Source organism: Phyllopteryx taeniolatus, chromosome 3, assembly GCF_024500385.1.
Source record: "Phyllopteryx taeniolatus isolate TA_2022b chromosome 3, UOR_Ptae_1.2, whole genome shotgun sequence".
Lineage (NCBI taxonomy): Eukaryota > Metazoa > Chordata > Actinopteri > Syngnathiformes > Syngnathidae > Phyllopteryx > Phyllopteryx taeniolatus.
In genome coordinates this window covers 8,063,444-8,081,309 of record NC_084504.1, presented here as the reverse complement: position 1 = coordinate 8,081,309, position 17,866 = coordinate 8,063,444, and the positions used below count along the sequence as shown (strand labels likewise).

General features: G+C 42.3%; 2 protein-coding genes across 3 annotated transcripts; both read right to left on the bottom strand.

The window, feature by feature from the left end:
* Nucleotides 1-43: 43 nt before the first annotated feature.
* Nucleotides 44-11,778, bottom strand: LOC133474790 (zinc finger protein OZF-like). 2 transcript variants are annotated; one of them, XR_009787622.1, is made up of 3 exons: nt 11,502-11,778; nt 5,901-8,847; nt 44-1,986 (listed from the first exon to the last, which is right to left on the bottom strand). XR_009787622.1 is itself a non-coding variant. In XM_061766806.1 (2 exons), exons 1-2 carry the CDS (start codon nt 6,004-6,006, stop codon nt 752-754), a joined length of 1,341 nt encoding a protein of 446 aa, XP_061622790.1. In that variant the 5' UTR covers nt 6,007-6,213; the 3' UTR covers nt 44-751. The 2 variants fall into 2 exon arrangements, 1 of the variants encoding a protein (XP_061622790.1); XM_061766806.1 differs by lacking the exon at nt 11,502-11,778 and having other exon boundaries at nt 5,901-6,213.
* A 104-nt stretch (nt 11,779-11,882) lies between these two features.
* On the bottom strand, nt 11,883-17,373 carry LOC133474791 (gastrula zinc finger protein XlCGF57.1-like). The gene is made up of 2 exons (XM_061766807.1): nt 17,148-17,373; nt 11,883-15,654 (listed from the first exon to the last, which is right to left on the bottom strand). Exons 1-2 carry the CDS (start codon nt 17,323-17,325, stop codon nt 14,612-14,614), a joined length of 1,221 nt encoding a protein of 406 aa, XP_061622791.1. The 5' UTR covers nt 17,326-17,373; the 3' UTR covers nt 11,883-14,611.
* Between the last annotated feature and the right edge of the window lie 493 nt (nt 17,374-17,866).

The window sequence follows — 17,866 nt, the reverse complement described above, 5'->3', positions numbered from 1 at the left end:
AAACCTAGCGACGCCCCAGGAGGCAAATAAACATGACAAAAAGTGATTATGCACACTTAACACGTGTTTTATTGAAACTAAAGAACAGATGTTTACCAGATGTTACAACTGATAAAATAAATAAAACACCAATCACACCATACTTAATAAACACATTTACCCTTGGAAAACGACAACAAATATTAGGAATGTGTCTCTCACCCATGTTATCTGTGACTGAGGACACAGTCGAACGGAATTTCTAAAATGAATTCTTACGACTTAGTTGAATTCAAAACAGCACAGGTAATGTATAAAATACACAACAATTGACTTAGCCACAGTACTGAGAAGTTGTTTGAAATTAGAGAGAGTTGTTACAATCTCAGGGGAACAGGTGTATTTAAAAAAAATCCAAGAGAAGAATAAACAAAGTGTGTTTTACTTCTTCCTACACCTATTGAACGTGTACATTTGGATCAAAGGACAAAATCTACTGCTGCATTCTATTTGTTTGTTTATTCATATTATTTATATTATTTTATGTTCCTATTGTTGTATGGCCTGTCCTGTGTTGAAATGTTTGTATATGTTCAATAAATAATTTTAAAACAGCAACTAAAGCCTCACAGGAAGTGCTATAAAAAGCCCAAAACAAAAATGTAACCCACAAACGGTCATAATAATACCATTTGTTCATCTTTTTTTTTTAAATCAGTTTCATAAAGTCCTCAGAGAAAAACTGAAAATGCTGAAAAAAGGGTCGCCGCATTTATTCTCCGTTGTGTTTCTGCATGTGTGTGGCTGTGTGTAAAATCAAAGTGATCTTGTGAGCAAACTTGCTACCGCAAACTGAACAACTGAAAGGTTTTTCTTTTGTGTGCGTCGTCATGTGTCTCGTCATGTTGTACTTATGGGAAAAGCGCTCGTCGCACACAGAGCAAGTGTAAGGTTTTTCTCCCGTGTGCGTTCTCATGTGCGGTGTCAAATTGTGTTTGTACCTGAAGCCTTCGCCGCAAACCGAGCAACTGAAGCGTTTTTCTTCGCGGTGCGTCCACACGTGCTCTTTCAAATGGTGCCGACGAGAAAAGCTTTTAGCGCAAACTGAGCATGTGTAAGGTTTTTCTCCCATGTGTGCCGCCGTGTGCGCAATCAAAGCGACATTGTGATGGAACCTATCGCCACAAACTGAACAACTAAAGGGTTTTTCTCCTGTGTGTGTTCTCAGGTGCGCATTTTCACAGTCTGTGTGGCTCTGCAAAGGTTCTTCCATGTAGTCGCTCTGTGACAGTGGAGCCAAAACGTCGTCCGGAGGTCGTCCAGTGTGTGTCGTCATGTGTCTAATCATTGTTCCTTTTTGAGCAAAACTTTTACCGCAAACTGAGCAACTGAAGGGTTTTTCTCCCGTGTGTGTCCTCGCGTGTGATTCCAAATGTACCTTTTGAGTGAATCTTTTAGCACAAACTCCACAACTGAAGGGTTTTTCTCCCGTGTGCTTCCGCATGTGTCGAATCAAAATGCACTCGTAAGAAAAACCTTTGCCACAAAGTGAGCATCTACAACGTTCATTACTTGATTTCTTTTCAAAGTCTTTGTTGTCACCTTCACAATCCGCATCGCTTGTATCTTCCATGTTGTCGCTGTGTGACAGTGGAGCTAAGAGGTTGGCTGGTGGGGGTCCTCCACTTAGACTGTCATGGTGAAGCTGTGGCCACTCGGGTGCTTCGTCTTTGTTGTCTTCACTCTTTACAACGACGACGTTCAGTGGCAACTGGCTGACATCAATCTCCTCCTCTTCGTCTTTAACGTGGGGGGGCTGTGGATCCTCCTCTTCTTCTTTAACACTGGGGGATAGTGGCTCCTCCTCTTCCTCTCTGACGTGGGGGGATTGTGGATCCTCTTCTTTTTCTTTAATTCGGGGGGCTATTAGCTTCTCCTCTTCCTCTCTGACATGGGGGGGCTGTGGACGCTCTGAACTGAAGCTCCCAGCCAACAGCTGTTGGACGTCTGCGGGACACAAGCAACACAAACACAGTTTAGCTCACAAACGTCTTTGACAATAACAATACCGCAACTGCCTTGCAACTCAATCCGCATTTAGGCCCATCCATCCATTTTCTGTAACGCTCGTCTTCATTAGTTGTCGCAGGTGAGCAGGAGGTGGCGTGTACCCTGGACTGTTTCCCAGTAAATCAGAGCCCACATATATAGATTAGTGCTCCAGCTATCCAATATTTACGATTATTCCATCAAATAATCCAATAATAGGATAAAAATGTATTTTGCATTCCAGTTCATTGCAATTATTGATTAGTTTATCAACTGATTATTATTCTTTATTTTGTTTTGTTTAATGATTAAACAAAGCAAATAAACAACAACAAAGCTGTATCACATGAGACAGAGTCATGTGATACTCACCAAACTTTTAGAAACAGAACTATTTCTTGGGTATTGATTAGGGTTGGGCATCGAGAATCGAGAACCGAATGGAACTGGGACTAACATCCCGGTTCTCCCGCAATCCATCCATCCATCCATTTTCTGAGCCGCTTCTCCTCACTAGGGTCGCGGGCGTGCTGGAGCCTATCCCAGCTGTCATCGGGCAGGAGGCGGGGTACACCCTGAACTGGTTGCCAGCCAATCGCAGGGCACATAGGAACAAACAACCATTCGCACTCACAGTCATGCCTACGGGCAATTTAGCATCTCCAATTCATGCATGTTTTTGGGATGTGGGAGGAAACCGGAGTGCCCGGAGGAAACCCACGCAGGCACGGGGAGAACATGCAAACTCCACACAGGCGGGACCGGGGATTGAACCCGGGTCCTCAGAACTGTGAGGCTGACGCTCTAACCAGTCGGCCACCGTGCCGCCTCTCCCGCAATCGTTCAAATTAAAATATTTCGGTTCCCAGTTTCGATGCCCACAGTCCCCCGACCCCGAAGAAGTAGTGGCCGAAAACAAACCAAGAAGAATCCGCACAAAGACGTGCTTGTGCCCAATGGCTGCGGCGAACAAAGGTGTGTCTTAACTTTGTTAAAATTAATGACCAGTCGCCTCAGTGCAACACTTGGAATAAGATTATATTGTGCAAAGGAGGTTTTCACGATCTGTAGAAGTCTGACACGCTCCCTCCCGCGCCGAGCCTCAGCCTACACCGTGCGGAACTTCAGTCAATTGCATGAGTGAAACAATAAAATACGTCGATGCCAACATTGAGGCAGCTAACAAGTGAAACGGTGGGTTTCACTCTTGCACTGATGGTTTTTAGCATTTATTTTAGTCTTCAAACCAACATAAGAGCTGATGGCAGACACAAAAATAAAATATAAATTACTTTACCATACTGGAAAGAACGTACAGTGGCATTACAAGCTTAACATTGAGCCAAAAAGCTGAGTTCCGGTGCAAATCCTTCAAAATAAAAGGCTACATGCTTAAAACAGGAAGTCAAGTTAAAGCTTGCACATATAAATCATTTGACGTGGTAAAACAGTCGCAAATAACTATTTTTAAAATGCTATATTAAACTTTGAGCTGAAACAATAATGAATGAATATTAAGTCAATTGGGTTACTTCCACACACATTGCCTTTTATTTCATAGGTTTGATATTGATACTGATTATAAAGAACCCAGAGTCAAATGTTCAATTTAGTTAATGCTGCAGGCTGCTAAGAAAATGGATGTTCATTATTTGGACACCCTTTATTTAAACCATGCAAACTTTTTTGACTTGGCCCCCTAAAAGTATCGGAATCGTTTGGAACCGGAATCGAAATGAGGGAATCGGGATTGGAATCACTCAAATTCAAACGATGCCCCACCCGAGTACTGATTAATGCAAACAAACAGCTACTAGTTTGATATAGACTTCTGAGGCTGCTTCAGGTACAACTACATTGTAGGTTATCACTATATGTAATAATAATAATAATATAATTAATATATATTACTTCATAATATATATTAACATGATTATTATTTTTTCCATAAACTGATGATAATTCAGTTACTGTTTTGGTCCATAAAATGTCATAAAATAGGCAAAAATGTTGATCATTTTTTCCCAAAGTAAAAGCAGATGTTCGCAAATGTCTTATTTTGATTAAACACAAAGACAACACTGGGGAACACAATTTTTTGTTGAATTAGGTCTGACAGCTGTTTTTAACAATTTTTTGGGTGTGGAATCCAAAGCTGATCTCAGTTTTTCTCCATCACGTCAAGTTTTTGAACTACAGAGCCCCGTTTTCTAAAAAAAATGTGGAAAATACTGTTCTTTACAGGTATGGTCTTGTTTTATAAAACTTTGCAAATATTGACATGCAATGAAATATGAAAGAAAAAGGCATGACTCCAATGTTTATTTAACACTGTTGTTTTACAAAGGAACAAATCCTCTTAATTCCTACTATGCGAGCTTTCTGTTTGCAGATAGATAGTACTGACCTATTGGAAGCTGCACACACCTCTCACCGCACTGTCTCAATTGTGACTGCACAAATAAGTTGTTACGTAGCTGTAGATGAGTCCAATCATAATCAGCTGGCAAGTCTTACTACAGCTAATCAGTGGACTTTTGCTCATTTGGAGCGTAAACTGTGGAGAAAAAAACTTGACGTGCTAGAAAAAAAAATGACTGAAATTTTGGAATCAGCATACCAATTTTAGTTTTAATCAGCATACAAATCTAACTCAACAGAAATGTTTTTTTTAATTGTCTGCTTTCATGGAGGACTACAGAAATCAGAGAATATTTACTATATGTGTACTGAATGTTTAATATTACTACTGGCTGCAATCAGAGGATTTGGACAGCTGTAAATTCGACAATGGCTCTAAACTATTAATTGTCAAAATAGTTGTTGATTAATTTGATAATCGGTTCATTGTCAAATAATTGTTGCACCTTTAACAGAGACAAACAACCATTCAAACTCACATTCACACCTATGGACAATTAAGTGTTCAGTGAACCTAACATGCCAGTTTTCGGGATGTGGGGGAGAAGCTGGAGTACACGGAGAAAAGCCACGCAAGCACGGTTCTATTTGAACACGGATCTTCTGACTGTGAGGCAGACTTGCTCAACGGTACATAGCACTGTGGGCCACGATCAAAGCGCAAATGAACATTGCATTTAACGGAGACAGTGTCGAAGACAGCTAATTGGATTGTACAACTGTACATATACACTTGTGTAGTTAAGTAGGGGGTGGCGATGCCTGGGTCTCCAAGTGCTTGGGCCTGGCTTCAGGTATTGTTCATGCTGCCATTTAAATTATTTATTTTTTAACATTTTGAATTTCATTGTTTTTATATTTATACAAATCTCCTCGATAACGTTCCTCTAAACGCAGCACTCTCACGTTCTGGTTTTCCACCAATCAGCAGCCACTCTCGCCCAAAACGGGGTACGGGGCCTTCAGGGACCTCCAGAATTTAGGAAGACAAAATAACGTTTGTGAACGTATTGAACAATCACTAACCCATAACTACTGCTGCAAAAGTACACGCAGTGCGTAAAAATACCACCTGCAATTGTAGTGTTGTTGTCATTTAAATGTTAAAATAAGTCTGCATCCGTCAGCGATGCCTTGTTCTCTTGTTTGGCCCGTGCCCGGACTAGTGGAACAGCCCCACAGCTACGTCCATCCATCCATCCATTTTCTGAGCCGCTTCTCCTCACTAGGGTCGCGGGCGTGCTGGAGCCTATCCCAGCTGTCATCGGGCAGGAGGCGGGGTACACCCTGAACTGGTTGCCCACAGCTACGTATTGTGTTTAATTTCTTCGGATCATGTCCACCGAATTTCAAAATGTCTTCATACCTACTCCACGGCAGAACCATTTAGTTCACATATTATATTTATTAAACGCATTTCAAGTGTAGGACTTGTGAAAATGTGAGCAAACCTTTTATGTGCAAGACAATCGGAGTAAAGCAAATGGCGTCCTGTTGTTGTGGTTGTCGCTCCTTCTCATCGCTTGCTCGGCAAACTTGCTCCTCGTACGACGCCATAGTTCTTTCAAACTCTTCAACGGTTCCTTACAATAAGACGAGCCCATTAAAATGTTTCAGTAGACTGCTATTTTAGTTTAGTGACCATAACAACACAACTTCAAGCTCGCACTTCTGTCTCTCGTAGTCCATTGGAAGTCTCGTCAACTTCCGCCTGTTTCTTCTTCGATGATGCTTGTGCGGCAGCCATCTTGCAACGGTATTGAAACACGGCTACCGGGACCAGAGCCGTAGTCAATGTAAACAATGTGTACAATGCTTTAGATTAAAATAATTTGGGATACATGTACTTTTCTATTCTACTTTGCTTTTATATTATCGTCACCTAGTCGTGGATTTTTTTAGTAAATATTTGACAGACCCTCTTATTCATAGATCACTTTGGAGTTCTATAAAAGACACCTGATATTGATAGGTTTGTGCGTTAATTCTTTTTACAACATAATTACCATCTTCACTATGGCAAATTGGCTTCTCCCGGGTGTCAGGTGGAAGAGATGACAGACAATATCAATGTTCAATTCGTATCCTCTTTGACAGTTAAGACGACAACTGATCTCTGCTTCGCTCAAGACATCTCCTAGGGCCGCGCAATCTTTCTAAGTGGCGTGAACATGAACAGTGTAGGCACAGCATTCGGTTTTAATTTCCTCAGGTCATCAGCTCTGTACTGCTCATTGTGGGTGTCATCAATATGATCCTTAAAAAAAATATGGGAAAAAGCAACACTTGACTGCACTGCACTGTATGGGATTGCATGGGTTAAGGAATTTTGCCAATGTTTTCAAATGAAGCATTAAAAATACTAATTGCAATAACATACACGACCGGTCAAATGTTTTTAAACACCCCATATTTTCCAGTTTTTAAAAAAGAAATTTATGCAGTTCAAATCCTCTTTTACAATCAAGTGAAGGCGCAGAGCAAAAAAAAATGATTCAAGTTACAAAAGAAATCATGGAATCAATCTACAAACAAAAATGTATTCTAAATCTTTGACTCATTAAAGAAGCCACCTTGGGCAGATATAACAGCTGAACAAACTTGTGGCATTAACTCTAAAATGGAAATCAACTATTCTTCAGAAAGTTCCTCCCAACTCTGTTGCGGACGTTCCCATAATTGTGTGGTACTTGTAGCTTGTATTGCTTTCACTCTTTTGTCCAGTTTTGAATAAATCTGAAATGTAGATTATTTCTCAGTTTTGGGTAACTTTGCCCAGTTTTTTTAACCTCTGGTGGTTCACCACTTATTTTAGTTTGTACCATTTCAAGCTATTTATTGGACTTGAATTCTTGACTTCCCAAAAATACAAGATTCAGATTAAGACACTAAGATGCATCTGTGGAAGTTTTCTTGGAAAACCTATATTTAGCAATAGGGGAAAAATCCTATATAACCCGAAATGTAATTAGCATCTTCAGACAACATGTTACAAATCATGAAATTTCATTTGGGACACATAACGATAGAGACGTTTTTGGCATTAAAAGAGTGAAAAATACTACTTTAGAACTTTGTTTTCATGAAGACAGTAGCTAGGCTAGGCTCCAGCACCCCCCGTGACTGATAACGACTGGCAATAATTCAAATACTCATATCAGTGAAATGTATTGATTTTCCAAATGAAAATCAGTGGTGTATGCCTTCAGTTATTAATCAAATTGTATGAGAATGACCTATATACTGTATTTCCATAAATCTCTGGCAAAAGTGAAATGGCCTCAAATGGGAAATAGGGAGGGGAGGGGGTGCATGTTTTAGCACAGATAAAGGTTTATTTTCCGTTGTGTGTCCGCATGTGTGCATTCAAATTCTGCTTATAGGAAAAGCTTTTACCACAAGCTGAGCACGTGTATGGTTTTTCTCCCGTGTGTGTTGCCGTGTGCGCAGTCAAAGAGGCCTTGTGAGCAAATTTTTCGCCACAAACTGAGCAACAATAAGGTTTTTCTCCAGTGTGCGTTCTCATGTGTCGACTCATGTTGTCTTTTACCGCAAATCTTTTACCACAAACTGAGCAGGTAAAAGGATTTTCTAAGTGTGTTATGCTGTGTGCAATCAAATTGGCCTTTTGTGCGAAGCTTTCACCACAAACTGAACAACTAAAGCGTTTCTCTCTTGTGTGTGTTCTCACGTGTCTTGTCAAATCATACTTATATGAAAAGCTTTCATTGCAAACTGAGCAGCTGAAAGGTTTTTCTCCCGTGTGCGTCTGTATGTGTGCTTTCCAACGGTGCTTATAAGAAAAGCTTTTTTTACAAAAGGGGCAAGTGAAAAGTTTTTCTCCCGTATGTGTTGCTGTGTGGGCAACCAAAGAGACCTTGTGGCGGAATTTATCGCCACAAACTGAACAACTAAATGTTTTTTCACCTGTGTGCGTTCTCATGTGTACCTCCATGTCTGACTTTTTCAATAGTCTTCGACCACAAACTGAGCAGGTTAAAGATTCTTTTGGTCCGTGACCTCTCGTGTGTGCGTGAGATGTTTTCTTGTCAAGAGTCGTCTCCTTTTTGGAGTGTTTCTCATCACCCTTACAGTCTGCATCGCTCTTCAAGGGTTTTTCCGTGCTGTGACTATGTGACAGTGGAGCTAAGAGCTTGCGTAGTGGTGGTGCTCCACGGTGGTCTCCGCTTGGACTGTGATGATGAAGCTCTGACCACTCGGGTGCTTCATCTTGGTCGTCTTCGCTCTTCACAACGACGACAGTCAGTGGTAACTCGCTGACGTCCACCTCCTCCTCTTCCTCTTTAATGTGGCAGGGCTGTGGATTGTCCACACTGGAGCTCCTTGCCTGCGGACGAGGGGGAAGTTCCTCTTGGCGACCAATCAGCTGATGGATGTCTGCAGGACACAAGCAAAACAAACACAGTTTAGCTCACACAAACTCCACCCAGAGATTTCCTTCAAAGATGCCGTCTGGCCTCATCATCTGACTTGGGGGCTCTTCATTATTATCCATCCTTCCATTTTCTTTACCGCTTATCCTCACTAGGGTCGCGGGCTGCTGGAGCCAATCCCAGCTATCTTCGAGCAGGAGGCGGGGTACACCCTGAACCGGTCGCCAGCCAAGGGCACATTGAAACAAATAACCATTTGCACTCACCTTCACACCTAGGGGCAATTTAGAGTCTTCAATCAACCTACCACGCATGTTTTTGGGTTATGGGAGGAAATCGGAGTGCCCGGAGAAAACCCACCCAGGCACGGGGAGAACATGCAAAGTCCACACAGGCGGGGCCGGGGATCGAACCCAGGTCCTCACAACTGTGAGGCAGACGCACTAACCAGTCTACCACCATGCCGCTAATGACATAGTCGTGCACCATAAATCAATGGCAAGATCGCGTCTGTTGCCAACAGAGCGTAAGTCAATAATCATCGCCTCCATGACAGCGAATAAACTACATTTTGACAATTATTGTTATCACGAAGGACCGAGGGAGTATAAGACGGGAGACAGATGTCCGGGAAGCCAGTTGCTAAGCTATTGTAACATAAAGTCACAAAAGACCAAAATAAGTGATTGGCTGCTACAGTACACTTGGTCTGGCTGGAACCGTGTTATCGTGGAGAACAGCCGCATTAACTATGAGGAGCAAAAGAGCAGGCAAATTAGTACGTGTCTATAGAGGGAAATACTGAAATATACAATAACGCTAGACAACTTCATAAACACAGGGACTGGAAACCGTAAATGAATGAGCACGTAACCGCTGCTGCGTCACTTGAGAAAATGGGCCTATAAATTTAAAAGTACATTCATATAATATCAAGAGATTTGGCTGCAAATGCATCCACCATTATGAGATTGATGCTTTAAATACAGTAAAATAATAAACATTGAGGCTATAATTTATTAACTATTACAATTATAGAGCAATGATTATGGTGTGAAACTGAACAGTATGCAGCAATATTTTTGCCCCCTTGACCTTTGATTTACATTATTCCATCCATCCATCCATCCATTTTCTGAGCCGCTTCTCCTCACTAGGGTCGCGGGCGTGCTGGAGCCTATCCCAGCTGTCATCGGGCAGGAGGCGGGGTACACCCTGAACTGGTTGCCAGCCAATCCCAGGATTTACATTATTCCCTACAGGAAATATAGTTTTAGATTTTGTACAATTAGGTTCGAGTCAGACTAAACCGAATGGATTAATCACAAAAACCGAGGTTCTTCTGGATTCTAATTGGGACGGCAGCAGCTCACCTGTAAGGACTTCAATTTCGGACCTGGAGGGTCAAACTTTGAGTTCCATCGCCAAACAAAAAAAAGAAAGTAAAATGGTAACTACGTAGTTGTTGGTGAGATGCTGGCTTTCTGGCTACTACTGAGGTGTCTTTGAGCAAGGCACCGCCCACAGCTCAAAAGACGCAGCACTGTTTGCAAGTCACTGTCACTCTGGCATCTCTTATTGCATGTGTGTGTGATCTATAGTTGTTTGTGTGGCATGCAACACAATTATTAAGTCGAGTGGGAGGTGAATTCCCCTTGGGGGATTATAATGAGGATAATAATAAAATGAATGTATTTGCACATTTTGCATGTCTGTATTTTATTATTACAAATTCAACTTATATATGTTGCACATTGTGGTTGTTTTTGGTTGTATTTCAGAAATAACAAGCACTCTCTGGAGAAGCTAGCCCTCGATTCGTTCTCTCAAACGCACCACTCCCTGAAATTGCCGATATTTCTTTCTTTTCAAGATGCAACAATAATCATTTACGCACATCGGTACAAAAAGATGTTGCATCTATTCCATACGTGGTCTCTTATTGGAATAATCTTGTTCATAATCTTGACTGGAAGAATATTTGTAATTTACCTGCAAAATATTCGATGCACAATAATATCAAATACAATAACTATATTTTAAAATAATGCACAGATTTTACCCATGCATTTAAAGTTTTTCTACAACGGTTCAATAACAAACAAAACTGTGCAATAGCGCACGTAAATGATAGGATAACTACCATAGGGTCAAGCTCCCCAAATGTCAACGTTTGTTTGTTCTGTAAATAAGTGTCTTTTGAGAATTGTGTGCTTATATTTATTTTCTTTTTCTTTTTTTAACCTAAATTCTGCAAATTGATTTCTAAATCCTTCCCTTTGCTTTGAACATATATTGTTTGGCTTCATTGTCTATCCATCTGTGAATAAAAACATTTTATATTGTTCATCAATTATACTAATTGTTGAATGGCACATTCACAAATGTCGATACACTAATCAAAAACCAGTTTTGCACTTTTGAAAGTGAAGTCAAGCAATATATTAGGTCCATTAAACACTAAATAAATAAAACATTCTATATGCCTGTTATTTTTAATTCGTTTTTATTTTACTAATCTGAATTTAATCGCAGCCCAATGTTACTTAGAGTTCTCGTAAATTCTTACAATGGTATTTTATTTGATTTGCCAGGTGAGTCCCTTTACTTTATATCCACTAATGAAAATGTATACAAAGTGAAAGACGTTGAACAGACCTTGAATGTGCAACACGATCGGAGCCAAGAAACTGTCGTCGTGCTGCCGCTCGTTCTCTTCCCACGCTCGACACACTTGCTCCTCGGACGACGCCATCGGTTTTTTTCGACAGCCTTATCAACTCTTTCAACGATTTAATGTCCTCTTTTTGCGACCAAGATCACACAAACTAGCACTTTTCCCTATCGTCGTTCCTTCTATTACAAACTTCCGCCCTTTTCTTCTTCGCTGCCGCTTTTTAGGCAGCTAACCATGCAGTCCCACGGCAGCCATCTTGCAACGGTTAGAAGACGAAACAGATACACAAAGAGGTCACCTTCTGGATACAGTTGTTTTTTATTACAAAGATGAGAGCAACAAAAATGGAACAATAACTCCTTATGACTGTTATACCCCGAGTGAGCATTAAAAACTCCATATAATGAACTCCCAAATGCTCACAATAAACATAAACAATTCCGGTTGCCTGCGTTTTGCACACAGTAATCCCTGCATCGCCAAGGTTCACTATTCACAAATTCATTATTTTCTGTCACACACACACACACACCTATTTGCGTTTTTTGCGCAACGAAATTAGTCTTTGCCACATGTCCATGTATGTACATGCACAGTGCATTAAAAAAACAAGAATAAAATTATCTGTAACCAATTTATTAATAAGGGCAATGTAAAATTTATTTGTAATTATATTAGGCTGTTTTGGGATTTACAATTTAAACCATGAATAAAAGCAATTATAAACATTTTTAGGAGTCAACTACTCACTGTGACTAGCGGGAAATTACTGTAGTTGGTTTTGGACCCATTCAGGTGTTGTTGTCTGTTGGCATTGTAGTTCTTACGCATTTTCACTGTCGAAGCTTTTGTCCCATGTGTGTCTGCATGTGTGCTTTCAAACCGTGCTTATAAGAAAAGCTTTTACCACAAACTGAGCAGATGAAAGGTTTTTCTCCTGTGTGTGTTGCTTTGTGTGCAGTCAGTGAGACCTTCTGAGCAAATGTGTCAATGCAAACGGAACAACTAAAAGGCTTTTCTCCCGTGTGTATTCTCATGTGTCTACGCATAGTTTATTTACGGGCAAAACTTTTCACCACAAACTGGGCAACTAAAAGCCCCTCCTTGAGCTGTTACCTTATCGTGGTGGAGGGGTTTGTGTGTCCCAATGATCCTAGGAGCTAAGTGGTCTGGGGCTTTATGCCCCTGGCAGGGTCGTCCATGGGAAACAGGTCCTAGGTGAGGGACCAGACAAAGCACGGCTCAAAGACCCCTTATGATGACGACAAACAATGGACTCAGGTTTCCCTTGCCCGTACGCGGCTCACCGGGGCCCCCTCTGGAGCCAGGCCTGGAGGTGGGGCTCGAAGGCGAGCGCCTGGTGGCGCCTGGTGGCCGACCGGAGCTGTGGCCGTAAGGTGGTGGGTGCCTGTCGAGGCGGCAATCCCCGAACCCGTTGGTGGACACCAATGGTGAGGTATGCCGTCAAGCCTATCGGGCCTTTTTGGCCTGTGGGACTCCTGAGGCAGCTGATGGGTACTGGCTGGCCAAGCAGAATGCAGCTTTGCTGGTGGCTGAAGCAAAAACCCGGGCATGGGAGGAGTTCAGTGAGGCCATGGAGAAAGACTTCTGGACACCTCAGCCTCCCTGGAAGGTCTATTCAGGGGTGTCGGGAAGTTGAATCTCAGATTCAGGAGGAGCAGTGTGGTTTTCGTTCTGGCTGTGGAACAGTGGACCAGCTCTACACCCTCGGCAGGGTCCTCGAGGGTGCATGGGAGTTCGCCCAACCAGTCTACATGTGTTTTGTGGACTTGGAGAAGGCGTTCGACCATGTCCCTTGGGGAGTCCTGTGGGGGGTGCTTCGGGAGTATGGGGCACCGAACCCCTTGATACGGGCTGTTTGGTCCCTGTACGACCAGGGTGAGTGTTTGGTCCGCATATCCGGCAGTAAGTCGGGCTCGTTTCCGGTGAGGGTTGGACTCCGCCAAGGCTGCCCTTTGTCACCGATTCTGTTCATAACTTTTATGGACAGAAGGGGTCCGGTTTGGTGGCCTCAGTATTGCATCTCTGCTTTTTGCAGATGATGTGGGTCTGTTGGCTTAATCAAGCCGTGACCTCCAACTCTCACTGGAGCAGTTCGCAGCTGAGTGTGAAGCGGCTGAGACCGTGGTCCTCAGTCGGAAAAGGGTGGCATGCCCTCTCCAGGTCCTGGATGAGATCCTGCCCCAAGTGCCCCCCATAACGTTGCAAGCCATGTCAAATATAATTTTTAGGGGATGCCGCATGCAGCTTTAACATTTGTTGTTTCACCGTTAACCGGCAACCAGAACTACGCTACGTGGCCCACGATGAAAACAAGTTTGCCAACCATGTGTTAAATGGTCGAGTAGACATTTAGTGAGAAGACCTTGTGCGCATAGCAAAATATGACTCTTGTAAACAGCTTCCAGTTGTCGTCGACGTTGTTTCTCGTTCTCCTCTCTCACGTGACAAAGTTGCTCCTCGTACGACGCTATCGTTTTCTCAAACAGTCCGAAGATTTCGTCGGCGGCCGCAATGAGTCGCTCCCTTACCAACTCTTTCAACATATTGATGTTGTCTTTTCAACTTCAACCTGTCGCTTTGTCGCTATCCAATTGAAGCCGTGCCAACTTCTGGCTTTTTCTTCTTCGATGGTGCTTCTAATCACATCCGCGACATCGCACGGCCGCCATCTTGCGGCGGCGTCGAAGACGGCTTAAAATGGCATCCCACACGTCACACGGCCGCCATCTTTCTCAAGACAAGAGCCAGGAAGGAGGTTAGAATGAGCCAGGAAGGAGGTTAGAATCCAAATCGTTTTTACTGCAAAGAATGAAAGCAACAGAAAACATATTTTGACTTGTTATCACATTGATACGAACTAAGAGAACATTTGAACTGCCCCCTTGCAATTCTAACCCTGAGTAAAACCTCACAGGAACTGTTAAAAAATGTAACCCACACAAATGGCCATAATAATACATAATTTTGGTTGCCTGCGTGCTTTATTTCTTGGTTCATGTTTGTGTGTTTTGTATTTGGTTTACTGTCGCCTGCTTGCGGCACATTTCTTCCTGTTAGCATTGTGCTGTTATATCTTTTCATTGCTTTCAAAGCTTTTAGAAACGGTCTGATCCCAAACGGAGCAAGTGAAAGGATTTCCTCCTTTGTGTGTCTGCATGTGTGCTTTCAAAGTGTGCTTGTAAGAAAAGGGTTTGCTGCAAATTGAGCAAGTGAAAGGTTTCTCTCCCGTGTGTGTTGCTTTGTGTGCCGTCAAAGAGACCTTTTGTGCAAATGTATTGCCACAAACTGAACAACTAAAAGGCTTTTCCCCTGTGTGTATTCTCATGTGTGTGTTCATATTTTGTTTCTGAGCAAATGTTTGACCGCAAACTGAGCAACTAAAGGGTTTTTCTCCCGTGTGTACTCTCATGTGTAAATCCATATGTACCTTTTGAGTAAATCTTTTAGCGCAAATTGAGCAACTAAAGGGTTTTTCTCCCGTGTGTATTCTCATGTGTGAGTCCATATGTACCTTTTGAGGAAATTTTTTAGCACAAATGGGACAACTAAAGGGTTTTCCTTCCGTGTGTTTTCTCATATGCGATAACATATTTGCCTTTTTAATGAATCCTTCACCACAAACTGTGCATCTAAAGCGGTGTTCTCCCGTGTGTGTTGCAATGTGTAGAGTCAAATTGTACCCATAACAAAAGTTTTTGCCACAAACTGAGCAGCTGAAACGTTTTATAGCTGTGCGACGTTTCCTGCGTGTCTGAGAAGTGTTCTGGTTGTTAAGAGTTGTCTCCTTTTCAGCGTTTATCAACCGTTTGTTGTCGGAGACTGCATCGTTCCTCAAAGATCCTTCTGTGTGGCCAAAATGTGGAGCTAAGTGGATGTCTGGTGGTGGTCTTCCATGGTGGTCATGTTGAAGCTGTGACCAGTCGGGTGCTTCTTCTTGGTCGCCCTCTGAGATAACAGCCAGCGGCAAATTGATGTCCTGTTCTTCCTTAATGTGGGGCAGCTGTGGACCCTCCTCTTCCTCTTTGACATGCGGTTGCTTTCGATCGTCGTGCTCCAACCTGGCGGCTGACGGCGGAAGTTCTTCCTGATGCCCTATCAGCAGCTGGACGTCTGCAGGACAGAAGAAACACAAAACAGTTTAACTCCATCTATCCATTTTCTAGCTCTTGTCCTCAAGGCCCATGGAGGGTGAGGTTTGGGCGAGAGGTGGGGTAGAGACAGAACTGGTATGTATAAGTGGTATGGAAAATGGATGGACGGATGAATGAATTACCTTGTTGCAAATAATTTGTATTGATTTGTATTTGCTTTTATTTTGCTTTGTTGTACTCGGCTGTTTTCAGCCAGGTCAGCATTGCAAATGAGAATCTGTTCTCAAATGCCTTACCTGGATAAATAAAGGTGAAATAAAATAAATACGAGTAATCTGAAGTTTCTTAACAAAAGGGCAATTTCAACAATATCATGAATCGGTTTTTCATTTACACATGTGCAACTTACAGCTCACAGTGGACCTTTCATAAAACAACTTGTTTTTAAGCTCTAGAAATCATTTTAATTGTACATAAACTTCCACATCCATTTGGAAATGTCAACATACAAGTTGTGGAAGTGCATTAACAAAACACAAAAGGGTTCCAACAAAGTAAGGGGGACAACTGCACCCTCTTTCTGAAAAGTACCCACTTTAATTTGGATTGTGTGATGAGTCAGTTGAGGTTGTCCAGATTTCAGATGGATGTGGAAATCTATGTAAATTCGAAATGATTTCTTGCTCAAAAGTTGTTTTATAAAAGGTACGTACATACAGTGTATTGATCCACTGTGATCTGTAAGTTTCACACGTGTAAATGCAAACACTGATTGATAATATTGCACAATACTGCACTCATTTTTATTGTGACGTTACAGATTGCTCATAAGATTTGAAACAAGATAATAATCAATAAATGTGAACATTTTTCAGATGTACTTGTAATTCTTTGCACACCTAAATTTGAATTGACGTTATTTATAGCTTACGAGGCCACTTGAGATCAAATTGGGGTGAAAGTGTTCCCGAACAAAAAACTATCCATCCATCCATCCATCCATTTTCTGAGCCGCTTCTCCTCAGTAGGGTCGCGGGCGTGCTGGAGCCTATCCCAGCTGTCATCGGGCAGGAGGCGGGGTACACCCTGAACTGGTTGCCAGCCAATCGCAGGGCACATACAAACAAACAAACAACCATTTGTACGCAGTCACACCTACGGGCAATTTAGAGTCTTCAATTAATGCATGTTTTTGGGATGTGGGAGGAAACCGGAGTGCCCGGAGAAAACCCACGCAGGCACGGGGAGAACATGCAAACTCCACACAGGCGGGGCCGGGGATTGAACCCGGTTCCTCAGAACTGTGAGGCCGACGCTCTAACCAGTCGGCCACCGTGCCGCAAACAAAAAACTAGTTTAACCTTACAGTTAGTGATATAGCGCCACCCGTTGCTTTGTTTTGCCAGGACACCTGCGTGTATGTTGACAAATATTCTTTATACCAATTACTCAAATACGAAAGGTTATTAGTGAAAGTAAATATGTTAAATGTTAAGAGTTTGGTGACCAGACCTTGGACGTGTAGCAACATCTTAGTGTTGCTGACATCTTCCAGTTGTCGTCGTTGTTTCTCGTTCTCCTCTCTCGCCCGACAAAGTTGCTCCTCGTACGACGCTATCGTTCTTTCAAACAAGCTGAAGATTTCGTCGGCGGCAGCAATTAGTCGCTCCCTCACTAACTCTTTCAACATTTTGATGCTTGCAGTTGACTCTCCGCTCGTGACGATGCTATCGTTGATCTTTTCCGTCTTTTAGACCGGTTTTACGGCAGCTGGGCATCAATAACGACACACGGCCGCCATCTTGGGACGGTATTGGAGACAGGAAAGAAAAGGCCAGAATGTGTACACTACACAACTTGGTTACACGTATTTCTATTATATAGTCGTTTCTGTTTTTACATGTTGGGACAAAGATTTCTACGAAATTCTCTTCAAATGTTAAATAAAAAAATAATTGCTTTTTCTTGTGTTGCGTACTGCTGTACATTGTTTATTGTGCTTTTCAGCATTGGCGATAGGAGAGATGATACGTCTTGAACCAATCATGCAATGGTAAATACCGTGCCCAAAACTTTGAAGTATACAACCTTATACTTGTCCAATCATACAGTACAATCCAAAATGAAAGATTGAACCAGTGGTGGGCCATGCATTTGGTACCCTGACCTTCATGGGGAATTAATACACTTGTGCCACATATATCATCTGAAGCAGATCACAATCAATATTT

Excerpts from the sequence above, each read along its gene's own strand:
- LOC133474790 (XM_061766806.1), bottom strand. The coding sequence starts at position 6,006 with ATGGCGTCGTACGAGGAGCAAGTTTGCCGAGCAAGCGATGAGAAGGAG. Across the intron at positions 1,987-5,900 it reads GATTGTCTTGCACATAAAAG|ACGTCCAACAGCTGTTGGCT; the intron begins GTTTGCTCACAT and ends TGTGTCCCGCAG.
- LOC133474791 (XM_061766807.1), bottom strand. The coding sequence starts at position 17,325 with ATGTTGAAAGAGTTAGTGAGGGAGCGACTAATTGCTGCCGCCGACGAA. Across the intron at positions 15,655-17,147 it reads GATGTTGCTACACGTCCAAG|ACGTCCAGCTGCTGATAGGG; the intron begins GTCTGGTCACCA and ends TCTGTCCTGCAG.